This window comes from Aphis gossypii, chromosome 2 (assembly GCF_020184175.1).
Source record: "Aphis gossypii isolate Hap1 chromosome 2, ASM2018417v2, whole genome shotgun sequence".
NCBI lineage: Eukaryota > Metazoa > Arthropoda > Insecta > Hemiptera > Aphididae > Aphis > Aphis gossypii.
The window spans coordinates 55524260-55542300 of record NC_065531.1 but is presented as its reverse complement, the minus strand read 5'-3'; the positions used below and the strand labels follow the sequence as shown (position 1 = coordinate 55542300).

Genomic DNA, 18041 nt, shown 5'->3' with positions numbered 1-18041 from the left:
ATTGCAGGAATTTTCACGATTTCGTAAGCGCGTTTTCGGTATGACGAGATAGAAATTTAAGGTTGGGTAGTGGGTACGTATATACTATATCGGTAAGAACACAAAACTCGGGCTTTGATTAATCGGTATTATACATAGTACAATTACAGTATTACCAATAATATTTTTTTAAGAATTAAATACAACAAGACACGAGAAATTTAACTATCACAGTATTGTATTCTTTTCTAAAATCTAAAATTAATTAAAACATTTATTTTGATCACAAAGTAAATAAGTATATGAAATATTTAGTATACAAATTTGAGCTGTGTAATACATATACTACCTAACACATGTTTTAAAATTGTAATATTGCATTATTAAAAGTTAAAACAATTCAATTAATATAAGGTTTCGATGCGATGTAATTTACAAACGTTTTCAATGATCGAACCATAACTATCTGTCATCAAAATTTCAATATATTAAAATTAAAAAGCAAGAACACTTTTATTCAATTTTTTAATACCTAGATAACTCGAAAACAATATTTTTAGTAAGTGTTTTGAGTTGTATAGGTTCTTTTTGAAGTACTTGAATAATCTTTTATTTAAAATCATATACAATTAATGAAAATTTGAATCTAAATAACTTAAAATAAAATAGGTACAAACAGATACATAAGTATGTATATTTTTTACTTTTATGACCAAAATAAATGTATAAATTAAGTTTTTATTTTAGAATAATACATATATAATATAAATGAGTATTTCAATTTTACAGTCGAAAGGTATTATTTTTTTTTAAATCTTCAAAATTCAAATTTCAAGTTTGAAATACCAATATTAACCAATATTTTTTCTAGTTTAAAAAATCTACACATACGTATAGGTACATAAATACCTAAGTATAAACAAGTAAATTTTTAAAATATAAAAAAACTATTCTTTAACACAACCAAAATGAACATCAATAATTATTTAAGTATAATATATTTTACTTATTATAACATGTTTAGACATTTTAAATGAATAGTTGCTATTGTCTTGTTTTAGAATAATATTTAATATATTATAGAATAAAATCTCTTAGTAGTTACAATCTTAATTATTCATACTTGATTGGGATACATATAATTACTACATCGGCTTGAATAATATTAATAATTATAATTACATACTATAAGCTATGAGCCATTTTGGAAGATTTATCAAAAAAAAAAAGTCTTTTTGTCGATAGATCGTTGTTTTTCATTTTTTTTCTCAACAACATAAACTCTAAAACCAAAAAATTACAAATTTATAGGTATATTATATAATATATTTTAACAATTCGTTTGGGCGACAATTCACGAGTCCATAGTAAGCGCGTTCGTTAGTTCCGATGTCTGACGACCTTTATTTTCTGAGACAATTGATATGGCAGCTGCTTCGTCCTATACATTAAAATATTATAGTCTTCTCTTGCGTAACCGTTGCAGACGAGATCCATTAACAGTCGTCGTGTAATATAGTCGCGTGCAAGTCGGTCGTCGTTTACCCTGTAACTGTAGAACGTAATAATATAATAACAACAAAACTCAACAATAATTTCATAAATATATAATATGTTGTTTTCAAAGACATCCGACAAATCCAAAGATTACAAGCAGTGCCTATTATTATTATTTTTGTGATTTGTGAATCGTCTGATTTATTATAACATTATATTATCTTTTCTATCTTTTATTATCACCCCGCGGGTCGTCCGTTTGATATAATATATAATAATATAACCCTGCACATTGTATGCCATAAACCAATATATATATATATATACGTCGTATACGTTTATACACTTTATAATCGGATTTTTATACCGCTGAACGTAATAAAAAAAATAAAAAAAAACATCTTTCCTTCATTTTCAAAACACGCATTGCGTAATCCAAATACATTTTTTTCGGTTTTTATGTCGTCGTAAACCGTCACATTCGATTCGACGAAACACGCGAAGACCCGGACGGCAGCCGATCTACATAGTACAATGTATTATTATATGGACCGAATACCCCCCTAAACGAACTAGTAGTATACATCGATGTTAAGCAACGTCCGCTTTTACTTTTTCGAAGGTCGCCTTACTACCTATATCTACCTCATCTATCCGTGATAGTCGTTCCCAGGCCCCCTGCGGATCGTTTATTATTACATCGTATTAATAATAAACGATAACGTATATTATAATAAAATGTGTGGTTTCTTTCCCGAGACAGTTGTAAAATAAACAAAAATTAACTATAGTGCATATACATATTATGATGTCGACTCGATACATTCCCGACATCTACATTATATTATACAATTTGTTTAAACCTAAATAAAAATATGAATTATCATTTACACAATCTAAACTTTCAGTAGGTACGAGTATACTATGACAACATTTGACAAATGACTAATAATGTTATATTCGTTGGACGCTGTACACAAAATTACAAAAATATTCCAGTAATCTAATAAAACCGGTGACCGATAGCGTGAAGTAAATATCGCTTGAGTACTTACAATATTCTCATACCAAAGTTCCAGCACGGTCGATTCGGCATTTGATTACCTTAATTGATAAATACTGCAATTTGTGACGCAATGTATGGAGCCATGTGGTCGTTATTAGACGACCATAAAATATAAAAACCAAACAATAAACATGCTGCACCATAATATTATAGTGGACCATTAAACACGTTCCTATAGTGTCATTGGATTAAATATAGACGCGTGCACGCATGGAAAGCAAAAAAATTCCTCGACATCACACCGCATCAGATGGACGACAGAATAAATTTGTAATGCGCGAAATTATGATATTATGCATTTATGTATATTACATCCGCTCTCCGTCAAAGATACGATCAACATCGTAGTTTTAAATTGTGAAGTAACACATATATATATATACATATAATTTATAATCATTTGTGCGGGGGATAACTCTTAAAGAATAATAATAGCGCACGAGCACAGCGTGAAATTATGTGGTAAATATAATTCGAAATTAAATAAGCGCTGATCCTTGCAAGAACTGAGCAATAAAGTAAGTTAGGTTAAATTAAAACCAAGGTATTTCTATTATTTTTTTTATTTTTTTTTTTTGTTAATACACGATTCTTATTCATATACTATGATTCGTAGACAAATATTTACCATTCATAATTGTTTATGGGTAAATGAGATTGAAGAGTTTTGGTAGATTTTAAATTTAATCTACTTCGTAATATTCACCACATAATATAGATTATTAGACCTCAAAGGAAAAATCAAAAATATATATACGATGATAATAATATGATAACTATAAATGTGTAAAAGAGGGCGTTATTGAAGTAAAAACGGGAAAATGTTTTCATAAATGTGGTGTTGCGTTGAATTGGTTTTTTATTCATTCGTTCGCTTTTTTTATTATTATTATTATAATAATATTAAATTTTCTCAATAAAAAAACGGTATTCACGAACGCCGAACGATAGTAACAGTCTCTTGTGATGGATCTATTGTAATATAGTATAATATCTACACGTTTGTCACATTTCTATACACATCAATTGTTATATTCGGGAACAACAAAAATATAATTATGTTTAAAAAGAATAATGAAGCCCAAACTAGGAAGTAAAATTAAAATCGCGGCAAATTCGTTTGAAAAAAAAATACGACATTATTTATATAAATAGGTAATAGTAATATACGATGATACAGTATATTAGTCTAGAACAAAATTCCTGGAACAATATTTTGCGTCCTAATATTATGTAGGTACGACGAAAGTACACCAACGATGACGGTACGGATTACGAATGAGCAACTATACAGTGGTATTGGTACCGAAAATAATAATAAAAAACGGTACGCGGTGTCAAACTTTTGATCAATCACATTTTGACTGAGTTTTATACACATACTATGAAGCAAGAAATTGAAACTAATTATCCAACAATATATTCAAAAGCCTCAATATCGCACCCTTTCTCCAACAAATAAATTTAAATTATTAGATGAATTAATATAACGTATACTTTATATACATTTATCATTACGATCAATGTTATTAATAGTATACATATCTTTATGGTTTATACTAATCTTTTATTGTATTCTATTGACAAAAAAAAAAAAAAAATGTCATCCTCACTAATAAAAATATATTTGTACCTATATGTATATTAAAAATAATATAACTCCCAATAATGGTCGTAATGCTGAGGATTATTTCTCTAAATGAAAAAAATAAAAATTAAAGTAGTTGACCGATGGGTTGTATGATTAGGGTGGTAAAATTATCATTCTTCAAATCGCTGATTAGTATAAAGTTTATTAACACTCAAACCCGGCAGAAAACGTACATACATATATATACATTGACGTCCGGGTCCATACAAACGTATTAACAAATAAACCAATAAATATCACGACATGATATTACATTATATGTATATTGTATATAATATGTAAGCCACAAAGGGGTGAAAGGACATTAACTCAGATCGTTAAAAAAAATATGGTCTGGTAATAGTGAAAAGCCACATGACAAACGACGTTGTCGAGGAGAACTTTGTTTTAAGAGATTGCCTTATTCGTTCTAGTTCCCCCTGTCGCTTCCGAGAAAACGGTAATAAATTGGCGGTCAAATTTTGGACGATAATCAATTCTATAATAAACCTAAGATTTCACTTTATTTTAGCCAAATTCTATACTCCGAACTACTTTGACAGTGTTATACAAATTATCATATTTTATGACAATACACAATTCAGTAGATTCGACGATAAACAGAATAAACATCATATATTTTATGTAGTTAAAAAGTTTAAATTATTCAATATATCTTTATATATATAAATGTAAAAATGTAAATCTTTATCACACATGTTTTCTGAAACTACTCATCTGATTAACTCGATTTTTTAAAAATGAGAAAATACGTTTTGGAGTAGGTTTTATTACTATTTCCAATTCTAAATATTAATGAAAAATGGGATTATATATTTTTTAAATAATCGGCAAACACGCACATCAATATTTTTCATCCGTGTTACCCTTACCAATTATTAGTTATTAGAAATTATTATTTTGGTGAATATATTTGATGTAGTATAACAGTACAAAACTTTTTAGTTGTTTTTGCTTCATACTATTTAAGCTTTATTAGTTGATGGTTTTAGATTAAGAATGAAAAATAAATCAAACTTGGGAAATCATGTTTAAAAAATGATGCTATTAAATGGTAAAAAAACAACACTGGGTGGAACAGCTATGTAAAGTTAATATGTTTGAAATATCGCAAAACCAAAAATACTATTTATCCACACGCGTTACACTAAATGTTAGGAAATCGAATTATTTAACGTGGATGTATTTTGTACGGGCAACGAAGTGCAAGGGGATAGCTATAATAGATTATATAGCTAAGTACGTACCTACAAGAAACTGTCCGTAGTATAATACACTTTCTACAAAACTTTTTATGAAGTATCAGGTACTTCCTATTAACAAAAATTGAAAAGATTTTCAGCGATCAGTGTGTGTTAATAAGTACAAATGATAAGTATAATCAGCAAAGAAATTCAATTGAGAATATAATTACAGAAGAAATACGGAAGAAAAATCGCCAAAAGTTGTAGTAAAAACCGTCATATTATTAATATTGCTCTTATATATCACATACGCGCGACATTATTGCACGCGTGATCGTACCGGATGGAAAAAAATTCTAACCACATGGTGTGGCGCAAATCGTACCTCGCACTAAGTTATTATATTTATAATATCCATACATTGCCACGCGTCCAAGGATATTCAGAACAAGGGTCTCTGTGATAAAATCGCTAATGGACGGCGTACCGAACGTTATTCCGGGAAAACGTTAAACAAATTTGAATAATCGTTTCCGTTTGTACGGGACATGCGTTATTCCGGAAACGTGTTTATAAGACTAAACGCTTGATGTATGTATATGACACGTGTGTGTGTGTCATTGATAGTGTTCCAAATGAAAAAAAAATCGTTTTATTATTATTTAAACGCCCAAACATCAAAAAGCTCGGCATCGTGAGACGTGAATAACTGTATATATTATGACAATAAAAAACGTTCCTTAATAGCACGATCGTAAACGCTGAAATCGACCCGCTAATCGCGATACTTGCTCAAAAATAACTTTTTCGCGCAAACCAAAACCGAGTGCCAGTTCAGTCCATTCGTGCTGCAGCGGTAAAATCGCTAAAATACCATATCGTTTCCACAACTACAGCGAACGTCGTATATTATAATATATTATAATAATAATTATAGACCGGCGTGTAACGATGTAACAGTTGTACAAACTGTTTAGAAAACTGACAAAATAATAATGTGTTGTCGTCGAGAAAAAATTGCTATTTGACGAGATGCGTAAATATTATATACCTATGTCCTATACCATAACTAACTGCAGCTGCGGTTGGACGACTTCCAGTCTTTCCGTCCCGAAACGACTTTATAGCTTGCGATACATAAATTTAAATTTATTCACAATTTGTGATTTTTTCCTGACGTATGCATCAGTTTTTTCATACAGGACTGATTTAATGTTTTCACTATTTATTTATTTTTTTATCTCCATCATTATTTTTTATACTATACCAACGATGTTTTGTTTTCATATTTTCCGAAAAATGCACTTATAGTTAAGTAGTTAAGAATATCGAAGAAAATAAATGGTTCACTATATTATTTAAAAAACATTGAATAAATATATTCAACTCAAGTTGATGGATTAAAGTAGTGGAAGCTATACAGAAAGTTTTTTAAATATTTATACCTAATAATTATTAACATTCTGACCCGGAAATTTAAGAAATATATGAATCTGGTACAATATAATACTTAATAATATCAAAAATACACTTAAAATAATCATCCGGTATAATTCTAATAGCTATACCTACTCGTTAAACGCATACTCTATAGTTATGGAACTAAAAAAAGCGTCATACGAATTTCAAATAGATTCCAAGCAAAACAATAAAATATTTAGTTCAGTAAGAATGTTTTATTTATCACGAAAATTTGAGTTTGTGTTGCACTGTAATAACCACTCGTTACGGTCCATTTTTTTTTGCGCCTATGTGCGCATTACATATATTACGTATAGAAGACGAAAACCACAATAGTTGCATCGCAGTGGTTAAGTTATTCGTTTAAATCCAACGCGCTGTTAATTACTTTAAACTACAAACACACACACACACACACGATTCGATTTCGTTTATCAGACCTTGATGATGTTACTCTAATTACTCGTTTAACCGAATACAATAACGATATTGGGAACATAATATACACTTCACACACATTTTTCCGTTGATAGCGGTAATTGGGTCAGACAGGCTTACTACACATAATACATATACTTATACTTTAGATTAAACTATACTAAAGATTTCAAAGAAAAATGCAGAATGAGTATTTAATGTATTACCAACAGTACTACTAAACAAAATATCTTCTATTTTCAAGCGATACACAGTCAGTCAATCGTGAATAGAACTTACGAGTACATTGCTGATCTGTAGTAATCTGTGGACAACGAAATAAATTGTTAAAATACCCCTTAGCTGTAGGGTTATCTATATAGATATAATGAAAAAAAATGAAACAACTTTTACGGAAACAAATAAAAACTCTGTTTACGACCATAAATTATAATATTATAATATACGTATTACGTATAATATAAAATTATGTTATTTTCAATATTGAAGATCGACGGTAAAGGCATAGTTGTCAAGACACCTGCAGTTGACCGTTAGTATAAAAATAAAATAACTATGTTAACTTTATTCATTTTTTATCACCATAATAATTATATTTACACACATGCTCAGAGAGGAAAAAATATAAGTCTATAATTCAAAAAAAAAAAAGAAATCAATAGATGCTTAACGATATATATTGCTCAACCAAATGTTACGTGCGTCTATTAAATACGTCTGTATACTAAACGTGTTTGCTTTGAATCAAGCGCCGTCCGACGTAAATATCTATCTATTGTAAAAACTTCTATGTCCGCAGATACACATTTATTCACGCCGACTCGATAATAATAAATAATTATTGAAGAATGCGGCTACGGTTCAGTCCTTGGACTATTGTTACAATATACATACAAACAAGCGTCTGTGGACTCACACGGCATTTGAGCGTAATAATAACTCCTACTAGCGAACCGGTTTAGTATTTGAACCCTTGAAAACCATATGGTTATATAACCATGAGGTATGAGATATAACAAAGTTCGAGGTGAAATCACGAAACCAAAAATATTTTGAAAACAATGAAAGTGACATTATATTGATAAACCGTGATCACAATAATACATACTCGGTAGTCGCGACCTATAATAATAGCAGCCCAGGGGCTGACGACATTTGTCCTTTTTGTACACATTCATTTACTGTTCACAACCTGCCCTTCTCCACGAAATCGACAAGGCTGAAATTATAAAGTTTAATAAATTGTTTTGCTGATGTGTGGGCGAATTCTTAGCTTTTCCTAACGCCTATATGATCTTTGAGTAAATACTCAACCTAACCCAACCTGAGAATAATAAATTTATCCGCAATATTACCGCAATAATAAAATCTAAGGGTTTATAACTTGCTCTAATAGATAAAACACTTTCAAGAATAAACTTAATTTTACTTATCTTATAGGAAATGTAGAAAATAATACAGAGGTACTTGTAATTATAGGAATACAGTTATATGAATATATATAGTAATGTATTGAAAAGCTTAATACCTAACTTAGACATAGTTTTTTTCCTATATACTTTTATTCTGTAACAAATAAAAAAACGTTTGGTGAAAAATATCATTATTTGATGACATAAAAAATAACATCTGTAAGTATGATCGTGTTAGAGCGTGATTCATAAATGCATAAATACAAGCAGTTTACAATATTTTGAAATCTTTAAGTATCTTGTAGTACGCGTACTTATATGATATAATATAATATTTACCTGTAGGTACGTCCATATAACGTCACACTAATATCGAAAAAGGATATAATCGTAAAGCCCGTAATTTATTAACTGTCTACGTCAGGAAAAAAACTATTTACTCATTATTGACATGATTAAACAAAGCAAAGCAAATGAAAGACATAAATTCATTATGTTACGTGATAAAAAACCCGACAATTCCATTTTACCTTTAAGTATATATTAAAACAACAAAGAATAAATTATCTTACAACATATATCTTCATTAAATGGACCGCGTGGAACACAAAATATGATCCAAGAGATATCAAATTTAGACTATGACAAAAATAAAACTTGAAATTTCGGTCAATACCTTTTTTTATGTTGTTATTATTATTATTATTATTAGATCTATTAATAAACCCTTATTCAGCTCCGGCTTGAGTAAACACTATCAGTAGTCAGAACACAATGAACTCGAGACAAACAAAAAATAATGAAAGAAAAACTTACACTCGTCATTCTCTGCCAACTATTACGTGTATACTATATAATATATTTAGGTAGATAAATAATAATATATTGCACAGATTGATAAATTTCACAGGATCATCATAAAGAATCCAAATTTAATAGTCTGGAATTTATTTTTATTACTATCGATTTAGTTGGTCATTTTCGTCGTCAGACTCAACTGAATCTTATAAAACAAAAAATTAACTATTTCAACTAGAGCTTGCTAGCAACAATATAAATTAGAGTCGATTTTAAACACCAAAAGTCGCGATTACTTTTAGTATAGTTAAACAGGTGAATAGCTTAAATCATTGTATATAGTGTATGATAATACAATGAAATGGATCTGAAGTTATGGTAGTGTAAATGTTAATTTTCAGAATATTGAAGTCTTACAAATTATGTATTTCGATGCGTTTGATGGTATGATATCGCAGCATCGGTATAAGAACATTCGTAATTTTAAAAACCAAAATAAAATATACCTATATATTTTTATCTCCTCAAAATAGAAATCCGTATTTAGATAAGATTATATTTGTTACTTCTAAAAATCTGCAATCGTGATTATTAAGATGCAATCAATGGAAGTGAGACAATAGTAAATGCAAAAAAAAATAGTAGACATTACAATATCTCAAAAAACGAACAAATATTATTATTTTAGATTCACATAACATAATTGCAATATTATAATATACTGACCAAATATTACGTTTATTCGTTATCGATTTGAGCACAATATACTGTTGACTGGCTGTCACCGCCGCCGTCACGCGTCCACCGTCCTGACCGTCGAGTTTTTGTTGTGGTACGCTTCCAGTCGGTGCGACAAATCATGCACGATGTCTCGGAACACGACTGAATCAACGTTGTCGCCGAGAACATACAGCAGCATCCAATCGCCCAGCTTCGATCGGCGCACGATGTTTCCGATGGCCTGCCGTTTGATCAACCGGAATCGTATGCAGAAAAGGTACACGCGCATTCGCGGAGACACTATTATGATGAACCTTTAAAACATAAAATATTAAAGAAAAATAAAGTAAAAAAGTTTCATTGGATTTTCAATGAAAAAAATTAATGTCCAAATGTTTTCCACCCATGTTGTGGACGATGATACGTTACTGCAACATCTAAAATATTATATCAAACTTCATGTCTACCACAGATATGTTTATGACGAAAATCAAATTGTTCGATTCCCACGTTAATAAAACTGAGCAAGTTTTGAAAATGACAATGAATAACATTTTTTTTCTTTCTATTTTAGTAAAATTTATTCCTATACAGTGATAATAACTACACACGTCATAGAAATTAAATTATACGCACTTATGCTTGACATCTATTTGATCAAAGCACAGTTCGCCGCAGTAGGTTTATGTATACTAATATTATACTGGTATATATAAATTATACACTGTTGCAATAGTACATATACTCATAAATTATTATTCTCTCCCTGGCATTAATAACGTATAATTAATAATACACGTTTATTGAGACTACAAAACGGTAGTATTAATAAATGTTATATTTCAATAATTATATTATTATTATTACGACATACCCAGTATTTGTTTCATTTAAAAACGCTAAATCAAAAATTGTATCGTATTATTATTATTTTCGTTTTCACATCGACCGTTCTATTTGCACAGCAGTCAATGTAAAAACAATAAGTCATCGGTTGATGTGTTTTTTTTTAAAACCGGAGAAAACAACTACTATACTTATTATTACCTAGACCAACAAACGATATATGTATGTATATATACATATAGTTACACATTTCCTATCGTGCAGCTTCGTTAACGAAATAAAAGAAAATGAATGCTAATCTAATTATTACAACTTTCGGATGGATACGCTCCGAAGAGTCGCGTACAATATATTTTCTAGGAGATATTTCTTTTCAATTTTAGACGCATAAACCTAAAACAGTAATATTTAATTAGTAGAAATGTATGAACTGAAAAATATACATAAACTACAACCTTGTGTGCCTGTATTTGTATATCATCTGCTTTCGAGCAAAAATAATATAGGTTAAATACAATCAAAACCACAAATAGTATCTGCTATCGTAATGCCTGTAGTAAGTACTATATTATATCGTATTAATTATGTTAAAATTAAATCAGAATTATTTCAAACTGATACTATTGTATGCAAAAACGACCTTGTGCTTACAATTGACATTATTTGTAATTAGTTTATTGTTGAGATTAACTTTTGTGCGGCACGATTGTATAAATTGTTTTTTTTTTAGTTTCAGTAGTTAAAACTGTTACTGTATACTTATACCAATATCTTATTTTATAGAGCAGAATTTTATATTTTACTATTAAATCCTTACTCGCAATAAATAAATTACAACGGTCTATAAAACCCTATACGAAATGTTTACCTGCAGAAGAAAGTAGAAAACATTTTATATGGATACTAAAGAACCCTGCAGATTGTCTGACATCCGATTCAATGAAATCCGATATCTATTATAGTGACTACAATAATATAAATTGTATTGTGTAAAAACTAAAAGTTATTTGGACGATCGTATTTTATTGTGTTGTCCAATTTACGAATTTAAAGTAAAATAAATTATCTTTTGAACATTTTCAAATCATCATCCAATGATTCTTATTTTTGTCTTATTTTCTAAAAATTGTTAACTTTTATTAGTACTATGTAACAATATGTTATAAATACGGCTCGGACATTATAGGAGTTGCATATTGTTCTATATGCTCTCGATGTATAGCTGACCAAGCTATAAATTTTAAATATACGATAGTAAGTTTAAAAACTGAAAATTTAAAATGAATATTTTACAAATTTTGTCAATTTTAAAGAAAAATTGCATATTTCATTGCAATGTATTTTAAATAATATTAAACATAACACTCAATATTATTTTACGCAGATATATATTTTATTGTCATTTCCGCAGTCGAATATTAATTTAACGCCTACGGCGTGATGAGCATTTAATCTATACTGTGTTATAATACCGAAATATAATCTTATTGTTAATAAGCTTTTGTTTTAAATAATTATAAATCTTTTTATTCGTTACTAAATTTGTTGTACATGATTAACATTTTTCAGGAAAATTTTACAATTTATTTCATACATCTTTTTGCCTGTTTTAGCTCCTATAACTTTCGAGCCCTATTTATAAATGTTATAATAATTTAATAAAACCAAACACAAGTTAAAACAATTTTCAAAACGAGCATATTGATTTCATAATACAATACTGTAGTTTATATTATGTAACCTTTGCGCATACCTATAACTACAGAAGTACTGCAGCAGTGTAACGTCGGAATTTGCTATATAATTTTATATTCACATGAAATATTGTGTGGACCTAAAAACTTCTGGGACCACTTCTCTCTCCTATTGTAGAGCGCATAATATGCTACTATACCTAATATTATAGTCTATAATTTATGGTTATTACTGTCAATTTTATTACTTATGTGTAGGGAAGAACATGAATAGGTCAATAAACATTTTTTAGATGGTATAATATAACTTAAAAATATAATTTCAACAGTATACCTTATATGATCCAGATGACTGACGAATACTTATATAGTTACCTGTAAACAATCACAGCCGCCGACAAGACGCCGAGGATCATGAACCAAAACCACAGAAAGACGTAGATCTTTTCATTGACGGCGTTTAGTGGCAATATGCATATTGAGTCATGCGTTTCCACCTCGCCGGATACGCCGAATTTGTGGAAAATGCATTTGGTCATCCTAGGAAATATAAATATCATCGGGTCCACACGGTCTTCCTGGTCGCTTTCCAGAAACCGAATCACGTCTATGCCAAACGTCAAAAACGCCCCATCAAAAAAGCGGTTCATCATAAACATTTGACCTGTGGTAATCGGAAAAAAAATTGTCTTAAATACTTGTTATTTTTGGTATAATTTTCTATAGAAGTGTATAATAAAACAACAATTTAGTTTTGTATTATTAATCGATCAACGTGAGTAATATACACGGTAAATAAACCTCATGAAAAATAGAGCCTTTTTCTCAATTAATTTAAGATAATTAGCTAAAGAATCAAAATAAAAAGTTTAATGTTTGTAATGTTTTAAATGCAATCATTCTTATTTCATAATATGAATATAAACTAATTTTATTTATGTATCGTTGACGTTTACAAAAATAATTTTAGTACTTGGTTGTAGCCATAAACCATAATAATAATAACAATAAAAACTAAACGATTTCTGGAATTTGCATATATAAAATATTCTTTTAATAGAAAACATATTATATGATATTTATAGCATATACCTTATAATCGAAATTCTTTGGAGTTTTTATAATAAATATTACAGTACATAATTATCTTCCCGAAGTCTTAAGGACTGGTCAAAGCGTCATGAATATATTTTTTAATCTAAGCATCATTAAGCCGCAAGAAAATCACACGACAAACTCAATTTTTTATAATTTGAAATATTTATGGTTAAAATTGACATGTTGGATACATTTGTATCATACCTAGTTCATAGTTTGAGAAACAATCGAATTTTTTGCTTTAAAGTTTTAACTACTTATAATATTTAATATTAATCCATATTTATTTAGTTTTGGGACTGATGGTATAAAGTGCTAAGCTTATAATAAGGATCAAACATTTTAAATAAATATTTATGTTTTAAATCTGATAGGTAAATATAAATCAGACGATGACGTCTTATTTATTAGACGATTTATTAGTATGATTAATTACGTTTTATTGAATATTTGAAAACTAAATAAGTAAATATTACACTTGACTGAAACCTAAATATGATGACAGGTATATCTTTAACTTCAGTTAAAAAAACCATCTAGATGCATAAGAATCTATATTAAAAATAAATTAATGAAAAGCAAAAAATGAATAAATAAAAATTTAAATGACAAAAAAGTATTATTAAGCGATAAAAGTTGTAACTCGTAGATGATACTAATAATAAATTACTGATAATAACATTGCTATATGATATTTTAATTAATATAGTAGTGGTTGTGATATAATTAAATATGGTTATTTAAAAATTAAATCTCGATAAAACTGTAGTTATAAGTTTTAACTTAAATAATAATTTATCTAAACAATTTTAGCTTTTTAGTAAAAATATACGAATTAGGTTACCTACTAATACATATTTTCTCCGATTAAAGTTAACATAAAAACTATGATATAAAACTCTAATCAAACCCTGTAAAAGCCTATAGAGAGTCCAACGATCGTATCCAGTTTCACCATCATTTTATTTCACCACATAATTATCAAATAAGTTTTATTTTAAAACATGGTTATGAGTTTGCGATTTGAAAGTAATAAATAGACACAATGAAATATTTAAATTGATTATTTGGACAATATTAGTTATTTGATTAAATAACGAATAATTTTAACTTATTTAAATAGGTAATATTTAAGTTGATAATGTTTAACATAAATATAATTAATTAGTATATAATTTGTAATTTATAAGTTATTTTATGTTACTTGTAAAATAAATTTGGTGAAATGGTATGGTGGCGAAATGAAACGACGACAAAATGGGAGCTGGACCGTCCCAACATCAAGAAATACGCTACTATTGTTTAATAGTATTATAATAGTCATATGTAGGTCTATTTACTTAGCACTGCCCAATTAAAATTTTGATTTTAAGCCCGAAACTGTCGTTTGTGAACTATTTGTACTGGTTTCCGCAACTAAACCCTTTGTACTCAATTCTTATCAAAGCAGGTAATTCAAAATTTTACCCTAGGCGGTACTGACAACATGGACCCGTTGCATGTATATATAAGTAAAGCCACCTTTTAGTACAATTATTACAGTACATTCAGAAGAACACGAGTGCGTATATATAAATGCTGTAGAGAACACCGTTCTATCAAATCCGACCTCTTCCCATTATCACGCAGATAATATATTATGCTGCCGTACAACAATGGTAATAAGACTGAAAAACAACCGCTAAATAGCCGTTGGCGAGAATTACCGCAGTGTATTAAGTGCAGGTCGTATAACCATCGTCTGTGTGAATAATATACCTATATATATTATATATATATACTGTATAGAGGTACAAATTGCGACGGTACCGATTTTATAAGACACTAGTCTGACTAGAGCTATACCCGTTAATTGGACACGATTACGACACCGGTCGGAAAAACAACGAGAGGTAAAAAAAAATATATACAATTACTAATATTGACCGCCAATTCTGCAGTTTGACACAACAGTTAATGTACACCTGGAAATCAGTTCCGAACCCTGCCGCAGCCGCACCATATTATAAATGGTAGTTTTTGAAAATTCTCTGTCATTTTGATAATAATACATATTATTTTATTAAACCTATGCATAAATACATCGTCGTGACCCAATTGATCGTTGGGCGTGAGCCGAATTTCATTTGCACCGCAGTCGATATAGACGATTATCATTGTCGTAAGAAAACGACGAGCGTTTCGGATGTGATTTTAAAATATTATTCTGTCACTGATCTATGCACGTATTGTATAGATACCTATTGTTATTATAATTAACAACATTTTTTTTTTAAAAAGCCAATGACATTTATTGTTATCACTATGTCAGTACATCTTTTACGACGATTTTTTATGCGTAATCGAATACAAAATTATATTAAGATATCTGCCACAGTCGTGAACCCGTACAATTATTTAATACAATACACCACGTATATTTTTGACAATTACAATAATCGCGTTTTGAAGCTTATTCCGTTGGTTTTTAGAATATTATATTCATCGTGGTCGTCGTAAAAGGGGAAAACATGAAATTTGGAGTAATTATCGAAACATAAAACAAAATTTGGTGAAAAACATTTAAAAAAAATTTTTAGATACTATTTCTGAAATATTCATATTATTATGACGCAACGTTTAATAACTATAATGTCGTTACAAAATTATCGATTTAGTTCAACGATTTGTTCGATATTTTTTATACTATTCAGGTAATTTGCATTGCGTATAAAAGTATTGGCCTTAGAATAGAATATTATCATCCGTTGCAGTAAGCGTAAAATTTTAAAATCACATGCTTTCTATACCTACGTTTTGATCGGTAGTCGAACTCCCAGACCCCAGACGACGAGATTATGTGATAGTGGGCCGAAATCACGTTTTCCCACGCACCCGGATTTGGCAGGTGGTTGTCGTGTCAGTAGATGATAAAGGATATTATAATACTACCGTAGGTAGTTATATTATACACATTTATTATACACAGTAATCCATTTATAAACCGCTATACTAATTTGTTTAGTCGAAGCTTGTGATTTTGAAAACAAAAAACGTTCAAGGAATATTGTACCGTTACGTGGTTTGGAAAAAATCTTCTTTATTTTCTATTTTCTATTATAGAAGTTTTTTTTTCTATTTTTGTGCCAAATAATTACAAATCATATTTTTTAAACATGGAAATTTTATTGAAATTATAAATTAAGCATATTTTAAAATAAGACGATGTGGGATGACATAAAATAATGTTATGTAATATTTTTTATTTGTACATAACAAATATTATGTATGTATAAACTATAAATGTAAAAACACGCACGATAACAATAAAACATTATATTTTATAAAATAATTATTTTTGCATCGAAATATTTTAATTTTAGAAAAATTTTAGAAACCGTGTAGAGTGTAGACGACCTTCTTTTAATTAAAAAAAAACTTATCAACCAGGATAAACTATAGGAGTTAGGAGATATATACGAGATATATACATGGGGATATGATAATTATTGTTACCGAGTTAAGTTTAATCATAAGACTTACCCACAACGTTCAGGAGTGCCATCGTTTCACATAAGTAGTACCTGTAGGTCCACCAGTTATGGTATCGCAGGTTCTCCCACAGGTAATCGAGCAGAATCTTTTTCTTCTGCTTCTTCTCAGCATCCGTACAAATGGCAACGTCCAAGTCCATCATCAGCGCCCGGATTTTACCGCCTTCCCAGTGTTTCCACAGCCATCTTGGCGTGTAGAACAATATCGCCTGCGTGAAAAATATATAATACATTTAATTTTACAGGAATAGTAATATAAAACTATACTAATTATTATATAATATGTTGTAAATGGTAATGAACTTCAGTCTCATTGCAGTACACGCGTATACTAAAAATCTAGCTTCAACTTATATCACTCTGCAGTCTGCATAATATTGATTCTCGATCGGGCCCCTATATAGTATATACGAGTATATCACGCCATTCATAAATACTACCAGAAAATTTAAGAAGCTTAATCATATAGATGGATCATCTTCATATCATTCGACAACATAAACTATGAATATTTATTTCGATAGACAAAAAGTTCACATCATTCTCTTGCGACTAAGAAAGATTTTGCAAAAGATGTATTTTCATTCTTTAAAATCTAGATTCATATTATTCTGATTAGTAGCAAAACAGATAGTATTATGGTTTAAGTATTTTAGAGTATTAG

The 18041-nt window shown here is 29.2% G+C and overlaps 1 protein-coding gene across 5 annotated transcripts in view; it reads right to left on the bottom strand.

The window, feature by feature from the left end:
* Positions 1 to 359: 359 nt before the first annotated feature.
* The window catches only part of LOC114131218 (innexin shaking-B), a 43275-nt gene continuing 25593 nt past the window's right edge, over positions 360 to 18041 (bottom strand). For all 5 annotated transcript variants that reach the window (XM_050200608.1, XM_050200606.1, XM_050200607.1 and 2 more), the window contains 4 exons: positions 17367 to 17586; positions 13122 to 13410; positions 10213 to 10520; positions 360 to 1531 (listed from right to left, as the gene is read on the bottom strand). In XM_050200608.1, the coding sequence (XP_050056565.1) occupies positions 10280 to 10520; positions 13122 to 13410; positions 17367 to 17586 (750 nt within the window). In that variant the 3' untranslated portion in view covers positions 360 to 1531; positions 10213 to 10279. The remainder of the gene's footprint in view (positions 1532 to 10212; positions 10521 to 13121; positions 13411 to 17366; positions 17587 to 18041) is intronic.